This window comes from Suncus etruscus, chromosome 2 (genome assembly GCF_024139225.1).
Source record: "Suncus etruscus isolate mSunEtr1 chromosome 2, mSunEtr1.pri.cur, whole genome shotgun sequence".
NCBI classification, from domain to species: Eukaryota; Metazoa; Chordata; class Mammalia; order Eulipotyphla; family Soricidae; genus Suncus; species Suncus etruscus.
The window spans coordinates 69,151,760-69,169,920 of NC_064849.1; the positions used below are offsets into that span (position 1 = coordinate 69,151,760).

The 18,161-nt window shown below is 39.4% G+C and overlaps 2 protein-coding genes and 1 pseudogene across 7 annotated transcripts in view; 1 reads left to right on the plus strand and 2 right to left on the minus strand.

The window, feature by feature from the left end:
• LOC126001426 (ribonuclease pancreatic-like) overlaps positions 1-18,161 on the plus strand; it is a 459,609-nt gene that overhangs the window by 373,089 nt on the left and 68,359 nt on the right. The window lies entirely within an intron of this gene.
• Positions 12,754-18,161, minus strand: part of LOC126001437 (ribonuclease 4-like) — a 150,994-nt gene continuing 145,586 nt past the window's right edge. For all 3 annotated transcript variants that reach the window (XM_049768704.1, XM_049768703.1, XM_049768705.1), the window contains exon 2: positions 12,754-13,214. In XM_049768704.1, the coding sequence (XP_049624661.1) occupies positions 12,754-13,197 (444 nt within the window). In that variant the 5' untranslated portion in view covers positions 13,198-13,214. The remainder of the gene's footprint in view (positions 13,215-18,161) is intronic.
• LOC126001442 (angiogenin-like) lies at positions 16,966-17,600 on the minus strand (annotated as a pseudogene).

Consider the following 18,161-nt stretch of genomic DNA (forward strand, 5'->3'; position numbering starts at 1 on the left):
TTGGGTTTTATTTTGGACCGGACGTCTATACGTCCACAAAAATTTTCTATCAAAAAAGAAAACCTCAGAACGCTTAATGATTTTCAGAGACTTTTAGGTGACGTAAATTGGCTCCGCCCTGCACTAGGAATCCCAAATGCAGAGTTATCTAAACTGTTTAAAACGTTGGAGGGTGACCCTGCTTTAGATAGCCCGAGAAATTTAACAACAGCTGCCAAAAATGAATTGGACATCTTCTTGAGCAGATTACAAAAATCATTTCTCTCAAGATTCATCCCAGGAGAAAAGGTATTACTGTTAATCTTCCCTACTATAGAAACCCCCACAGGGGCCTTGATGCAACAGTCAGGACCTTTGGAATGGGTGTATTTACATAACAAACAACCTCGCTCAGTTGTCCCCTACTTGCAACTGATTTCAGAGATTATTATCAAGGCAAGACTCAGATCTATATTGTTACTAGGTTTTGACCCAGATATAATAGTTTTGTCAGTACCAAAAAAGGAAATTGAGTCAATATTGCCAATTAATGAATCTCTACAAAGGGCCCTCTCAGATTTCACAGGAGAAATATCCTCCCATTATCCAGCAGGAAAAATTTGGGACTTTTTAAAGAAAACTCAGTTTGTTATTTCTTCAATTGTTCGGGATTCCCCTATTCCCAATGCCAAGGTTTTTTACATTGATGGATCCCAAAATGGAAAAGGAGGAATAACTGGAGACAACATTAATATGACCATAGATACCAAATATAAATCTGCACAGAAAGTTGAATTAGCAACGTTAATTTACCTATTAGAAAATGTATCTGAAGCCATGAATATAGTTTCTGATTCTTTGTATGTGGTAAATTTATGTCATGTGATAGCCACTGCTTCCCTTAATGCTAATAACCCGATCATACAGGACTTACTTAAACAATTACAGCAGCTTCTTCAAAAACGAACTGAGCCCATCTTCATCACGCATATTAGAGCCCACTCAGGTATTCCAGGACCTATGGCTCAAGGAAATAAAACTGCTGACTTGCTAGCAATGCCTATATTTAAATCACCTGTAGAGGAACATTCAGCCCTACACACAAATGCTCGCCGTTTACATGTGAATTACCAAATTCCATGGAGGCAAGCTAGAGAAATTGTAGAAAACTGCAACGTATGTGCACCGTTAACAAAAAAGACTCACATAGCAGGAGCAAACCCAAGAGGCTTACAGTCTAACGAACTTTGGCAAATGGATATAACTCAAACAAATTTATTTCCAAGGAAACCTTATCTTCATGTTGTGGTGGACACTTATTCTCGGTTTATGTGGGCAATTCCCATGTCTTCTCAAAAATCTAAGGCTGCTTGTAGTTTTCTTTTACAATGTTTCTCTGTGATGGGTATTGCATATTCAATAAAAACTGATAATGGGCCAGCCTATGTTAGCAAAACTTTTGAATTTTTTTTGTAAGGAATGGCAGATAAGACATCTCAGAGGAATTCCTTACAATTGTAGGGGACAGGCCATTGTAGAAAGGACTCACAGAACCTTAAAAACTCAATTGCAAAAAAATAGAAAAAGAGGTTTACCACCAACGGATTTGCTATCCTTGACTCTTATCACACTAAATTACTTTAACTTACACCAAGGGGAAAGTTACACTGCAGCGGAAAGACATTTTAAAGAAGATATTCAGAGACAAGAAACAACCCATAAACCTATTTGGATCAAGGAGGATGAAAAATGGATAGCTGGATATCTTCTCCTAAGAGGAAGGGGTTATGCCTATGTTTCTATAAATGACAACCCTCCCAAGAAATTTTGGGTTCCATTACGCCTTGTTAGAAATCGTGCTAGCACAAATGATCAGGCTCAGACTACAAACTTTCCTTCAGAGCAAAAACAGAATACTTCAGACACTAACAGAAGCAATATTGCTGAGGTCTCTGGGGCAGGGAACAACGATTTAGCCGTCACACAACATACAATGAGTGAGACTGATGGTAGTGATAAACCCTTACACTCCGAGATGCAAAAGGAAAGACAGGAACCTGTCTTAACTGGGCTCCAAAATATAGGAAACTCTTGCTACATGAACTCTATATTGCAATGCTTGTATAATATTTCAGACTTGAGGGGGCTCAGCTGTGAAAGACTGTGAGTGTGACCTGTCTATGTCTGTCTACTGTCCTCTTGCGTGAAACTCTTGCGAGTGGGGCAAAAAGAGCCTCCAGAAACCTCGCTTGCCAGACGCCATTTTCAGGGAGGGACTTCAGAGCATAAAAGCCGGCTATCCTTTGCAAAAGCTGGCTCCCTGTGTGTGACACCAGGCGGGGAAAATCCGCGAAAGTACACCGGCCCAGTGGGGCTCAGCTGTGAAAGACTGTGAGTGTGACCTGTCTATGTCTGTCTACTGTCCTCTTGCGTGAAACTCTTGCGAGTGGGGCAAAAAGAGCCTCCAGAAACCTCGCTTGCCAAGACGCCATTTTCAGGGAGGGACTTCAGAGCATAAAAACCGGCTATTCTTTGCAAAAGCTGGCTCCCTGTGTGTGACACCAGGCGGGGAAAATCCGCGAAAGTACACCGGCCCAGTGGGGCTCAGCTGTGAAAGACTGTGAGTGTGACCTGTCTATGTCTGTCTACTGTCCTCTTGCGTGAAACTCTTGCGAGTGGGGCAAAAAGAGCCTCCAGAAACCTCGCTCGCCCAGACGCCATTTTCAGGGAGGGACTTCAGAGCATAAAAACCGGCTATCCTTTGCAAAAGCTGGCTCCCTGTGTGTGACACCAGGCGGGGAAAATCCGCGAAAGTACACTGGCCCAGTGGGGCTCAGCTGTGAAAGACTGTGAGTGTGACCTGTCTATGTCTGTCTACTGTCCTCTTGCGTGAAACTCTTGCGAGTGGGGCAAAAAGAGGTTCAGAGGAGCACGGCCGCTCCGCTTCGCTACGCGGCCGTGCACTCTTTCTAAGGAAAGAACTCCATTGCAACAAGAAGGAAAAATCACACTAAGAACGGCGCTATATCACAGAAGCAAACATTTCTCTCTGGACTGTCTTCTCTGTTACATGCTCGGGCCTAAGATTTGACCCAGTGTGAGGCTTCATCCACGGAGGACTCCCCTCCCTTAGAGGCAAGTCAGCCCATCCAGAAAGGGAGGAGCCAGAGGAGTGTGCTGCCTACATCATATAGACAATGAATACCACTACAACACGTAGAAAAACCCACAATACAAATGTGACAATGGGGAAACAGCGCAGGCCAGCATCAGACATAGAGAATGAAGATGACAATTCTGAGGACCAGATAATGACTGAACAACTAATCAACCTCTCAGATAAGGACTTTAGACTAGCAATATGGAAGGTGCTCAACAGACTCCAAGAAACCATGGATCGAGTTGAACAGAACACTAATAAGAACCAAGAAAATATGAAGGCAGAAATGACAAAACTCCAAACTGAAATAACATGTCAACTAACAGGCCTGAAAAACTCAATAAACAAAGTGAATGACAAAATGGATAAGCTCTGGGACAGGGTATCAGAAGCTGAGAATAGACTTGGTGCTGTGGAAGATGAGATACATAACAATTCCATACAGCAGGAGAGATTGGACAAAAAACTTAAAGCAAATGAGCAGACAATGGAAAAATTAGTCAAAGAATGGGAACAGACGAAAATAGAAGTCAATGATAAGATCAACAGAAACAACTTAAGAATCATTGGAGTCCCAGAGACCCAGGAAGAAAATTTCCAGGAAGAATCAATGGTCAAGAACATCATTAAAGAGAAACTTCCAGAGCTAAAGAATATATGTGATCAAATCCTGCATGCCCGAAGAGTACCAACCAAAAGAGACCCCAGAAAAACCACCCCAAGACACATCCTAGTCACAATGACAAATCCCACAGATAGAGACAGAATTCTGAAAACAGCAAGATCAAAAGGGGAAATCATGTTCAAGCAAGCTTCCCTGAGATTTACAGCAGACCTGTCACCAGAAACGCTCAATGCCAGAAAACAGTGGTGGGATATTGTGACAAGACTGAATGAAATGAATGCTTCACCCAGAATACTATACCCAGCAAAACTCACTTTCCGGTTTGATGGAAGAATACATGGTTTCACAGACAAAAAACAGCTCAGAAACTTCACAGACACAAAACCAGTCTTAAGAGAAAAACTGAAAGACCTAATCTAAGACAAGACTACCCAAAAGACACACCAAATTTTGAAATAAAGATGGCGTTAAATCCCAGGACAATTCTTTCTCTCAACGTCAATGGACTAAATGCACCAGTTAAGAGACACAGAGTGGCTAAATGGATCAAAAAACTCAATCCAACCTTCTGCTGCCTACAAGAAACGCACCTGAATAGTCAGAACAAACATAGACTCAAAATAAAAGGCTGGAGAAAAGTTATCCAAGCAAACAACACCCATAAAAAAGCTGGAGTGGCCATACTAATATCAGATAATGCAAACTTTATACTCAGGAAGGTTGTAAGGGACAAAGACGGACATTTTATATTAATCAAGGGGTACGTAGAGCAGGAAGAATTCACTCTCCTAAACATATATGCACCGAATGAGGGGCCAGCAAAATATTTAATACAACTGCTGACAAATCTAAAAAATAATATCAACAACAACACAATAATTGTGGGGGACCTAAACACGGCTTTGTCAACACTGGACAGGTCAACCAGACTGAAACCCAACAAGAATATACTAGACCTGAGGAGAGAAATGGAAGAAAGAGGCCTAGTGGATATATATAGGACACTCCATCCCCAGAAACCTGGATACACATTCTTCTCCAATGTACATGGGACATTCTCCAGGATAGACTACATGCTGGCACATAAAACATACCTCCATAAGATCAAGAGGATAGAAATTTTGCAGACTACCTTCGCTGACCACAAGGCTCTGAAATTATTTGTGAACTCCAAAGGGACTCAGAAGAAACACTTTAACACCTGGAAGTTAAACAGCCTCATGCTCAATAACCAGTGGGTCCGAGATGAAATCAAGGAGGAAATAAAAAGGTTCCTGGAAACAAATGACAATAAAGACACAAACTCTCAGAACTTATGGGACACAGCAAAAGCAGTACTGAGAGGAAAATTTATAGCTTTGCAAGCACACATCAGGAAGGAAGAAGGAGCTTACCTGAGTAGCTTAATGACACAGCTAATAGAACTAGAAAATGCTCAACAAAAGGACCCAAGAACAGGAAGACAGAAGGAAATAACAAAGCTGAGAGCAGAAATCAACGAAGTGGAAACTCAAAAAACAATCCGAAAGATCAACGAAAGCAGAAGTTGGTTCTTTGAAAAAATAAACAAGATTGATAGACCACTGGCAAACCTAACAAAGAAAGAGAGAGAGAGAAACTTGATAACTCGTATCAGGAATGAAAAAGGAGAGATCACTACTGATATGACAGAGATTCAAAGGGTAATCAGAAACTACTTTGAAAAACTCTACGCCACTAAAAATGAGAACCTGGAAGAAATGGATAAATTCTTGGACTCTTATAATCTTCCACGGTTGAAGGAAGAGGATGTAGCATATCTAAACACCCCCATCACCATTGATGAAATTAAAACAGTAATCAAATGTCTGCCGAAAAACAAAAGCCCAGGTCCAGATGGATTCACTAATGAATTCTATCAAACTTTCCAAGAGGAACTACTGCCAATCTTGGCAAGACTCTTTCATGAAATTGAACAAACAGAAACACTTCCAAATAGCTTTTATGAAGCCAACATCACCTTGATACCTAAACCAGACAGAGACGCTACCAAAAAAGAAAATTACAGACCAATATCACTGATGAATGCAGATGCAAAGATCCTCAACAAAATCCTGGCAAATAGGATTCAATGCCTCATTAAGAAGATCATCCACTACGATCAAGTAGGTTTCATCCCAGGAATGCAAGGCTGGTTTAACATCCGTAAATCTATCAACATAATACACAACATCAATAACAAGAAAAATAAAAACCACATGATCATATCAATAGATGCAGAGAAAGCATTTGATAAGGTCCAACACCCATTCTTGATCAAAACTCTCAGCAAGATGGGAATGGAGGGAACCTTTCTCAATATAGTGAAGGCCATCTACCACAAGCCAGTGGCAAATATTATCCTCAATGGAGAAAAACTGAAAGCCTTCCCTCTAAATTCTGGCACAAGACAAGGCTGTCCTCTCTCACCACTCCTATTCAACATAGCACTGGAAGTACTTGCTATAGCGATTAGGCAAGAAAAGGATATCAAGGGAATCCAGATAGGAAAGGAAGAAGTCAAGCTCTCACTGTTTGCAGATGACATGATACTCTACTTAGAAAACCCTAAAGACTCTATCAAAAAGCTTCTAGAAACAATAGACTCATATAGCAAGGTGGCAGGCTACAAAATTAACACACAAAAATCAATGGCCTTTCTATACACCAACAGTAATAAAGAAGAAATGGACATTAAGAAAACAACCCCATTCACAATAGTACCACACAAACTCAAATATCTTGGAATCAACTTGACTAAATATGTGAAGGACCTATACAAAGAAAACTATAAAACTCTGCTCCAAGAAATAAGAGAGGACACACGGAAATGGAAACACATACCCTGCTCATGGATTGGCAGGATTAACATCATCAAAATGTCAATACTCCCCAAGGCATTATACAGATTTAATGCCATCCCTCTAAAGATACCCATGACATTCTTCAAAGAAGTGGATCAGACACTTTTGAAATTCATTTGGAACAATAAACACCCTCGAATAGCTAAAGCAATCATTGGGAAAAAGAATATGGGAGGAATTACTTTTCCCAACTTTAAACTGTACTACAAAGCAACAGTTATCAAAACAGCATGGTATTGGAATAAGGATAGGTCCTCAGATCAGTGGAATAGGCTTGAATACTCAGAAAATGTTCCCCAGAGATACAACCATCTAATTTTTGATAAAGGAGCAGGAAATCCTAAATGGAGCAGGGAAAGCCTCTTCAACAAGTGGTGTTGGCACAATTGGATAGCCACTTGCAAAAAATTAAACTTAGACCCCCAGCTAACATCATGTACAAAGGTAAAATCCAAATGGATTAAAGACCTCGATATCAGCCCCAAAACCATAAGATATATAGAACAGCACATAGGCAAAACACTACAGGACATTACAGGCATCTTCAAGGAGGAAACTGCACTCTCCAAGCAAGTGAAAGCAGAGATTAACAGATGGGAATATATTAAGCTGAGAAGCTTCTGCACCTCAAAGGAAATAGTGCCCAGGATACAAGAGCCACCCACTGAGTGGGAGAAACTATTCACCCAATACCCATCAGATAAGGGGCTAATCTCCAAAATATACAAGGCACTGACAGAACTTTACAAGAAAAAAACATCTAACCCCATCAAAAAATGGGGAGAAGAAATGAACAGACACTTTGACAAAGAAGAAATACACATGGCCAAAAGACACATGAAAAAATGTTCCACATCACTAATCATCAGGGAGATGCAAATCAAAACAACGATGAGATACCACCTCACACCCCAGAGAATGGCACACATCACAAAGAATGAGAATAAACAGTGTTGGCGGGGATGTGGAGAGAAAGGAACTCTTATCCACTGCTGGTGGGAATGCTGTCTAGTTCAACCTTTATGGAAAGCGATATGGAGATTCCTCCAAAAACTGGAAATCGAGCTCCCATACGATCCAGCTATACCACTCCTAGGAATATACCCTAGGAACACAAAAATACAATACAAAAACCCCTTCCTTACACCTATATTCATTGCAGCTCTATTTACCATAGCAAGACTCTGGAAACAACCAAGATGCCCTTCAACAGATGAATGGCTAAAGAAACTGTGGTACATATACACAATGGAATATTATGCAGCTGTCAGGAGAGATGAAGTCATGAAATTTTCCTATACATGGATGTACATGGAATCTATTATGCTGAGTGAAATAAGTCAGAGAGAGAGAGAAAAACGCAGAATGGTCTCACTCATCTATGGGTTTTAAGAAAAATGAAAGACACCCTTGTAATAATAATTTTCAGACACAAAAGAGAAAAGAGCTGGAAGTTCCAGCTCACCTCAGGAAGCTCACCACAAAGAGTGATGAGTTTAGTTAGAGAAATAACTACATTTTGAACTGTCCTAATATTGAGAATGTATGAGGGAAATGTAGAGCCTGTTTAGGATACAGGCGGGGGTTGGGTGGGGAGGAGGGTGATTTGGGACTTGGGTGATGGGAATGTTGCACTGGTGATGGGTGGTGTTCCTTTTATGACTGAAACCCAAACACAATCATGTATGTAATCAAGGTGTTTAAATAAAAAAAAAATTAAAAAAAAAATATTTCAGACTTGACTCAGTATTTTCATAAAGATCATTATAAAAAGGATATTAACAAGAAAAATCCGATGGGGCATAAAGGTAAGTTAGCCGAAGAATTTGGTCGGCTCAATAAAACCATGGGAAATGGATTTCATATATATATTAACCCTGAAATCTGCAAAGTAACAATTGGTTTCCTTAATGACCAGTTTGCTGGACACAATCAGCAGGATCCTCACGAACTACTGATGTTCCTAATAGAGGGATTACATCAGGACTTGCTTACTGTAAATCTAATGATAGACAAAACTACACATCTCATGGGAAATGAAAATTATGAACAATTTAGTCCAGAACACCAAAAGGCTCATAAATCTATTATTTATTATCTCTTTCAAGGACAATTCAAATCTATACTCCAGTGTCTCACTTGCCACCAAAAGTCTGAGGTTTATGAGACATTTGTTCATTTGTCTTTGGCTGTTACATCTACAGATAAATGTACATTACAGGAATGCCTCTCTGAATTTTTTAAATAAGAAGAATTAAGAAATGACAACAAAGTTCTGTGCAACAGTTGGAAAAATAGAAGGGATTTTTCAAAGAAAACGTACTTATGGAAACTGCCACCAGTACTTATAATACACTTGAAACGTTTTGCTTTTGATGGCAAACAAATAAAAAAATTGCATACTTATGTAGATTTTCATTTAGAAGACCTCAATTTAGAGGAATTCACTTCAGAGAATAAAAGCAAGATTAAGAAATACAACTTATCATCGGTGTCAAATCATTATGGTAAAGTTCACTATGGGCATTGTACTTCATACTGTAAAATTGCTGCAAAACAACACTGGATCAATTTTGATGACAAGAAGATCAAAAAAGTTCTTAATACATTGGTGAAATCCACAGAAGCATACATCCTGTTTTATACTTCTTAAAGATCTACAATGAACACCAGATAATCATTTCACTTCCTTATCAGTTGCTATTAATCTTTCCACAGGCATGATCAATGAATATAGATTGAAAATCATGAATCCCCAATGTGTTTCCTTGTAGGATGGATTTATGTCTTAATTTCATTATTGCTCTAGGTCTCAGGTAATCATGAAATTTTACAAATTAATTTAGTCAATGTTCACCTGAAAGAGAAATTTCTCATCATATTAATGTTGTTTTTCTTTCTAGGTATACTCATTTAACGACTTTCATTCTTTTTATTTTAACATCATTGCTTTATTTCCCTCAATTTAGGTTTTAAGACGCTGACATAATGATAATTTTAGGTGGACTTTCTTCACAGTGCTTCTTGCCTATGATTGATTATCATAAAGTTACTGTTATACAATAACTTTTTATAACACTTTCTTCACAGTGCTTCTTGACTATGATTGATTATCATAAAGTTACTGTTATACAATAACTTTGTATATATACTGATATACACGTATAGTAGAGTTGTCCATGTTTGTATTACGCATGAAATTCTCTTTCAGATCTGCTAGGCAAAACCATAAAAAAAAAATTTTTTTGTGTGAATTTGAAATGATTTATCTAAACAATTGCCGGCTATTACATTTTAAGAAGCTTTTAGTTGATTCAGCTGAATTCTCTTTTCTTTTGCTCTATTTTGGATCCTTTCCAACAAACGTTTTTTAGTATGAGTGAGAGTTATGGCCATATTTTTTGTGAAGTCTGTATGTGTATGTCTTGTTTATTGTCTGTCTGTTCTGCATATTTTGTATATAGTTCCCTTTTTCCTAACTTTATCTTCCCCAATTTAGTCTTCCTTATCCTTCCTTCTCTCTTCCTAGTCCTTAACATTTTTAATTTTCAGGATTCCCTTCACATGTGCAACTAATCTCCTTCACCCACAACTACAAGCTTCCTGATCTCGGCTAGAAGAAGAAATACGTGACTGTTGGAGTTTTACACCATATATGCTGCAAACTTGTTGGAAATGAAGCCACCTGGAATTTGTGTCACAATGTAACCCCAGAGAAAAGATCCATGGATAAGACCCACAGTCTCTGGATCCCAGTTAAACTGTGCTATCTGAATTTCTGGTTTTCCATCCACATACACAGTGCTATTGTTGACCATTTCTACAATGGCTACCCCAAGATTGCACCGATCCCAAAGGAAATGTAGAAGCCCAACCAACTCATGATGTAATAATGTAACGCTTTGGGATGCCCCAACACATGGATGACTGTACTGGCCTTCCTTCTTTATTCAGCTTGATGTTATCTCCTGTACAAGGCTTCAGCCCGCTTTTCCAGACCCATCAAGTGTCTTCTGCCGGTCTTTTTGGAGTTCCAGACCCCTCATTTTTACAGATGGGTATTGAACTCTGTAGAAATTTCATCTGTTGTTTTTCCTATAACTGTAATCCTTTGAAGTTATATTTGGTACTACACTTCTTTTGACTATCGTAATTAATGTTTTTCTATTTTAGTTTTTAATATTAGGAATCGATATTGTATTACATTAAGGTTTTGCTTTCTTGACTTTAGGTTTGTGAGTTAGATATTATTGTCTATAATTTCCTAAATAATATTTTTGTCTGTTCTCAGGGTTTTTTGCGTGGGCGCATCATAGGCAAAATACTAGGTTTATAGAAGGTTCCATCCATTTTGGAAGGGCCCTCAAGTTGTTTATTTACACAGGGAGGGTCTCTGCCTTAAACATTTTGTTTTGGTTTGTGACTTAAGCTCCCATCTATAAATAGTCGACATCAATTTCAGACATCTTATGGACTTCAGACAGGATTAAGAACTTGGACTAAGTTCAGATACCTATTGATCATCATTGCAGTGGCTCCCCACTGTGCAGAGGGTGTATGTGCCTCTTCTTCCGAAATAAAGGCCTAGTTCAATGCCCTCAAAGATGGGCTTTCTGGTCTACCTGAACTTGAATGAAAATGGAGCTGGAGAGATAGCATGGAGGTGAGGCGTTTGCCTTTCATGCAGAAGGTCATTGGTTCAAATGCCAGTATCTGCCAGGAGCAATTTCTGAACGTGGAGTCAGGAGTAACTCCTGAGCACTGCCAGGTGTGACCCAAAAACCAACAACAACAACAACAAATAAAGAAAAGGTGCTTCTTCTTGCCTGCTACACAACCTTTCTGGTGTCTCTTCGAAACATCTATGTACATCTTAGATTTATCTTCTCAGGAGCTTGTAGTTAATTCCTTGATACATGTTTCTGGTTTTAGACACCCTGTGCTTAGGTTAGAAGTTTTTCTTTACATTTTCCTGTGATGCGCTTATGCAAACAGCCGCTCTTTTATTAGTGACTAATTTTTCTTTTAATAATTGTAGACAATATTGTTTGTTTACTAAAAACAAACAGGGGAATTGTTGTGTATGTAAATATTTTGGGGGATTACTATGTTGCTCACCCTAAACTGATTAGGTGATTGTGCCCTACCCTAGGGTGTGACCTGGCATTCTGCCCCCACCCTAGGGTAGGACCTGATTCTGCTTCCACCACTGGTTGGTATTTGATCCCATCATTGGGTGGTACCTGACTCTGGGGAATAAGAGCAAGGGTCTGTGGAAGGCGGGGGCTTTTGGCTGGCTGGGACTGAATCTGAGTCTTTGGACTTCAGTTTTGTCCTTCCGAATAAAGCAAATATTTCCACGAGCTTGACTGTCTGCGAGCTGTTTACCCGCCGATTCACCTCAGAACCGTGGGCTAGACAGGGTGGCAGACGCGTGCTCCGAGCTGGAAGAAAAGGGCCTCATTCTCCATCCCACCATCAGTCAACCTCTTCAGGGGCTGACCTGCTACACCTTACCACTTGCGCCACCACTCTGGCCCCTTCTGTAGATTTCTTGTTGCAAAAATAAAGCTTTTAATTATGACTATTTTAGATGAAAAGGAGTTCTTATTTGTGATACTGTCACGGGATACTGTCATGTTGTATGAATTAATAAGAAAGTTCAAACACAAAATTCTCAACACAGAGGAAGGATAGCATAACCTCAGAGTAGGGAAGAGAAGTCAATGAATTATGATAGAAATTTTCTGGAATTTCCCATGCTCCCCTTTTATTTTTGTCACTGTTGTGAACAGGGGTCACACTCCTAGCACACCAGGTTCTCACATTTAGTTCTGCTCTGGTGGTAGAAGAGTCACATGCACAAACTGTGGTGTTTACACATGCTCTGGTTGTGGTGCTTGCTAGGAGCAATTTTTATGAGCGTAGAGCGAGGAGTAATCCTTGAGTGCTGCCGGTGTGACTCAAAAACCAAAGGAAATAAAATTATACTGATAAAAAGTATAAAAAATAAGAAGAGACACAGAGTCCAAAATAGTTCAAATGCAATACTCGTTACTTTATAGGAAACACATTTAAGGTCATTACTGGACATAATTTCTAAAGAGTTATTGGTCAAAGTGCACAGGCACACGTGGGTTACCATTACAGGCAATGACAACAGATCTGGTATTAGTTCTTGCCCAATATCTGCAGTTTGGGGACCTGGCTGCCCCTGAATCCGTGCATTCTGTCACCCTCACTATACCCCTATAACAGTTCATCTGGCCATTTTTACAGGTGGTATTGCGACTGCTGCAGATACGGTTTATGTCCGAGATGCTTTCATGAATGAAGGTGTTGACAGGCTTGCATTTTGGAGAAGTCATCCCCCGCCTTTGCATCATCAAGTTGCAGTATCCACTACTGCCACCTGTTCCTTGAGTGTCCACATGTTGCCTCAGGAATTGTTGGTACATGTGAGACTGGCCATTTGAGGGTTGTATCAGTCCTAGGCCCAGCAGGGTCAGGAACAGGAATAGAAGTAGTGAACGGTTCTTCTGGAAAGCCATCACTTCCTTGTGGGTGACTAAAGAGAAAACAAAGAACAGGAGAAAGCAAGCTAAGACTTAGACACTAGAGAGAGGTGCTGAGAATGTCAAACTGATATTTCATCTGCTTTACTGAATTGCAATTTTTCCTCTATATTTTTTTTGGAGAGACAGGGTGTATTTACATCCAGCTGTGCTCAAGATCTGCTCCTAGCTTTGTGCTCAGGGGGACTTTTTTTAGTGCTGGGACACAAACCCAAGTTACCTGCATTAATGGCAAGCTCTCAACCTCTGTTCTATCTCCTCTGCTTCATTTTCCCTCTCTCCATTTTTTGGCTCACCACTCTCACTTCCCAATGGTAGTGGGAATGACCCTAATTCGCTGTCACTAAACACCTGAAATACAACTATGAAAGATGTGTAATCCACAATGGCCTCAATAAAAAATTAATAATAATAAAATAAATTAAAAAATAATGAGTTTGCCAGTAGTCTTTTCAGAAAGAAAGAACCTTTTGAATCCTCATCTACTGCTGATGGGAATGTCGAATAGATCAATCTTTCTGGGTTTGTTTTTAGCCATACTTACTTTTGGATGTGTACTTAGGAATCACTATGGCATTACCCACTGAATAATCTCTCCATCTCCATGGTTCAATCTTTTCAGAAAATATTAAGCCCACTCATCAAATAACTAAGAGTGGAGTTTTCTTAGAACTGAGAAGTGAGCAATTCTGCTTATGATATCTATGTCAAAGATCCAAAATATCGAATCAGAAAACAGTTGTGTTCCTATATTCATTACAGCTCATTTATGATAACTAAATTCTGTAAACAATCCAAGTTTCCAAGAACAGATAATTAGATAAAGAAACTATAATACTTTGGGCCGGAGAGATAGCATGGAGGTAAGACATTTGCCTTTCATGCAGAAGGTCATTGGTTAGAATCCCGACATCCCATATGGTCCCCCGAGACTGCCAGAAGTAATCCCTGAGTGCTGCTGGGTGTGAACATAATTCAAAAAATATATATACATACATACATACATATATATACATATATATACTTAGCTATAGAAAATAACAAAATTATGCAATTTTCTGCTACAGTGGATTGAACTAGAAAGAATCATGTTGCATGAAGTCAGCCAAGTGCACATGAAGTCAGCCAGGTGAGAGGGACAGACATAGAATGATCTCTTACATCTATATATAAAGAAGCATAGCTGGGAGATAACAAAGGCCAAAAGTAACAGAATCTAAGAAACCTAGCAGTAAGAGGGGATGGGTGGGAAGAAAAAAAGGGGATTGTTGAGGCAGGTGGGGAGTGAATGAGGAGAAATCCTGAGATTAATGATAGAGGGAAATGGACACTCCGTAGGTGGGGGGTGTGATGTTGGAAAGTTTCATTTCTGAAAGTTTATTGACAGTATTTTAAACTTGTAAATCACAATAACCAAAATAAAAATAAAAGATTTTCAATGAATTACATATGGATGTACCTCCATATTTTACAAAATTAAAAAATGAGACATTGTTCTCTAAAAATATAAATAAATAAAAAATCAAAATTTTGACTCAACACACACATATTTATACATACACATATATATTTACATATATACATATATATATGTAAAGAGCCTTTCTCTTTTACAGAGAGGCTATTATTGCTAATCCAGAGAATCTAGACAGAAACTGAGTGGTATTCAGCCAGAATATATGGCTTTTATGGTAAGGATAAGGGATGGTAGAAGTGACATCTTAATGAAACTGGAGTTATCTGTATTGAGATAATTCTCTAGTTGTGTGAGCTTCAGGGAATATTTGGATCCCTGGAAACGTATTCACAAATGTTCAGAAAGACTCAAGACATGTTAAAGAAAATTTGAGAAGCTGAAGAGATATTATAGTGAGTAAGGTACTTGCCTTGCACGCATTTAGCCTGGGTTTGATCTGATACTCTTTATTGTTCTCAAAACTCCACCAGGAATGATGCCTGAGGCAGAGCCAGGAAAAGTCCTGAACACAGACACAGGTAAAGCCCCAAAACAAAAAGTTTTGGTTAACTGGTTTTTATTCCTTATATCTGGAAACCAGGAAGGTAAAATAGAAAAGAGAATAGAGTAACAACTAAGTTTAACCTTTTCATTCTTTTTTTTTTTTATTATTGGTTTTGGGTCACACTTGGCAGCACTCAGGGACCACTCCTGGCTTTACACTCAGAAATCGCTCCTGGCAGGCTCGGGGAACCATCTGGGATGCCGGGATTAGAACCACTGTCCTTCTGTGTGCAAGGCAAATGCCTTACCTTCATGCAATCTCTCCAGCCCTAACCTTTTCATTTTTATGTATTAAATCTAATGGTGTTAAAATAAAATCTTTTGGGAAAAAACTATAATACATATATATACATACAAACATATACAATATAAAACCAAAAGGAGAATCCCCAGGCATACTACTATAAACATTTATATATTTATTGTGAAAGAGATGAAAGAACTAGTGACCCAATGAAATGAAATATATATAGTGAATTATGGGTTGTTCCAAGAGTGTAGAATTAACTGATAAGAAAAAGTTCAAAAAATTGGGGCCAGAGGGATAGCACAGCGGTAGGAGATTGGCCTTGCATGCAGACAGATGGTGGTTCAAATCCCAGTATCCCATATGGTCTCACCCAGCCTGCCAGGGGCGATTTCTGAGCATAGAGCCAGGAGTGACTCCTGAGCGCTGTCAGGTGAGACCCCAAAGCCAAAAAATCAAAAAAAAAAAAAAGAAAAGAAAAAAAGAAAAAGTTCAAAAAACAATGAAGGAAAATTGCACACTCTCCAAAAATACAAGACTTGTAAAAATAAGAAAAAGAGAACTTGAATTGTATCCCTTTTTTCTTGTTTGTATGCACAGCCTGAAACTAAATCCTGGTGACACCTTTCTTTGGTACTGTCTTAACTATGCTTGTTGGTTGATTCTTTTCTTTAGTTGCAGAATCACTGTGTCAGCACCTCTCAGCATTTGGAAGTAAATATGAGATTATAGAGTTGTCCATTTGTTTATGAAGGAGCCTCTAGGGGTCTCAAACTCAATTTACCTGGGGCCGCAGGAGGCAAAGTCGGGGTGATCCTTGAGTGTAAAGTCACTAGTAAGCCTTGAACTTTGGGGGGTGTGACCCAAACAATTAAAACAAAACAAAACACAAAAAGATTCTTCTAGGGCAGGGCCACAAAATGTTGTATGAAGGGCCGTTTGCGGCCCGTGGGCCATGAGTTTGAGACCCCTGCCTAGGCCAACATCAAAGAAAACATTGCCATTTTTATTGTTTGAAACATTACTGTTTCTTGCATCCCACTAGTCAAATATTCATTGTATTCAAGAGTTGCTTCTTCTCTACCAAGAGCTTAATAGGGAATGGAAGAGGGTAAGATCACTCACCTACACTAAATAGTCTGATGCTGCCATCTGACATTCTTTCTCATACTGATAAGAGCTCCTGAGTTGAAACCTAATAATCTCTTCTCAAGGTTTAGTATGGAGAAAATAATGTTGACTTAGTACTTAACAGCAAAAGAAATGTTTTCTTTTGGAAAATTTTGCTTCGTTACCGAGCTTTGGAATTTTCCCAATTCTTTTTTAGTAGGGTGAGTGTAGCTTCTGCACTATCACTAGATACTCAATTTCTGCTGACTGACAAGGTAAAAAGCATTTCTCTTCCATTCAAACTTCTGAGACAGCAGCTGAGTAGAAAGATGAGGAGACATCAAAGACCAAGAATCAATGAGAAGACTTTGATTCTTATTAATTTCAGAGACATTTTTATTGAGTAGACATGGATAAACAGAAAACAAAAGATACAGGCAGCCTGTTGGCTGGGTCCTGGGAAACAAAGTCTGCCACCCTGGGGTGTGGTGGGGAAGTGCAAGAGGAGAGCAGGGCTAGTTCTGGAGCAGTGGCCTGCAGGTTATGAACGAATGAAAGACTCATCAAAGTGAACAGGTAAGCCATTTTCAAAGGCAACAACAATGTGCCGGAACCTGCTGTGGCTCTGTACCGACAGGGAGGTCGGAGAGAGCCTCCTATATGCTTTCAAGTGGTGATCTGGAAAGGAGTCTTGCTAATTCTTAAAGTTTCCTCATAAGGCCTTCCATTCTTATCTTCACAGATGGCCTTGAAGGCACCCTTGTTGCCATGAATAAAGGTGTTGGTGTCTTTGCAGGGTGTGGTCAAGTCTCGTCTCTCCATCATGCTTCCACAGTATCTGTCATTCCGGCCCATTGGTTTGGCATCATAGTGCTGGTTCAAGAAGTGTTTGTACCTGAAGTCACCCTGAGCCACGGTCAATGGGGTCGACCCCAGCCCCAGCATGAAGAACAGTAACAGAAGGTTCAGGCCCATCACCATCTCTTCCAACAAAGGCTCCTGCTAAGGGCAAAAGGAAGTGTGGGAAGGGTGCAGGAAAACACTTCCAAATTAGGCTAAAAAGACTGAAACATATAGGGACACGCAAGTGAGAACTGTGAAAAAGAGGGACTTTTCAGGAAACTAGAAACCCAGGGAAGGGTTCTTCAAAGGACTGCTGAAGATAGAATATCAGACATTCAAATCAGTCAGCCAGCTAGCTCTGACAGGCGTAGAAAGCAGTTTCACCCTGAGATGAAGGAAGGTGGATCTACTTCCCCAAGAAGTGATTCACTGTCAAAGATGGGGTTGTTGTGTATTATTTATTAAAAAAAAAAAAAGAGAGAGAGAGAATAAAACATGAAAGAATCCATGTAGTGCTTGCAAGTGGGTCTAGGTAATCTCTTACAAAGGACTGGAGAAAGAGAAAGTCAAGCTTATTCTTAATTATCAGAAAATATTTTCTAGTTTCCACTGCCTATGTATATAGATTGTTACACAATAATAAGGGATGCCCCCCAAAATTCTTTGGGCCTTTGCATCAAATTTTAACATGTAAATTGCTTTGATGGATTTTAGTTTATT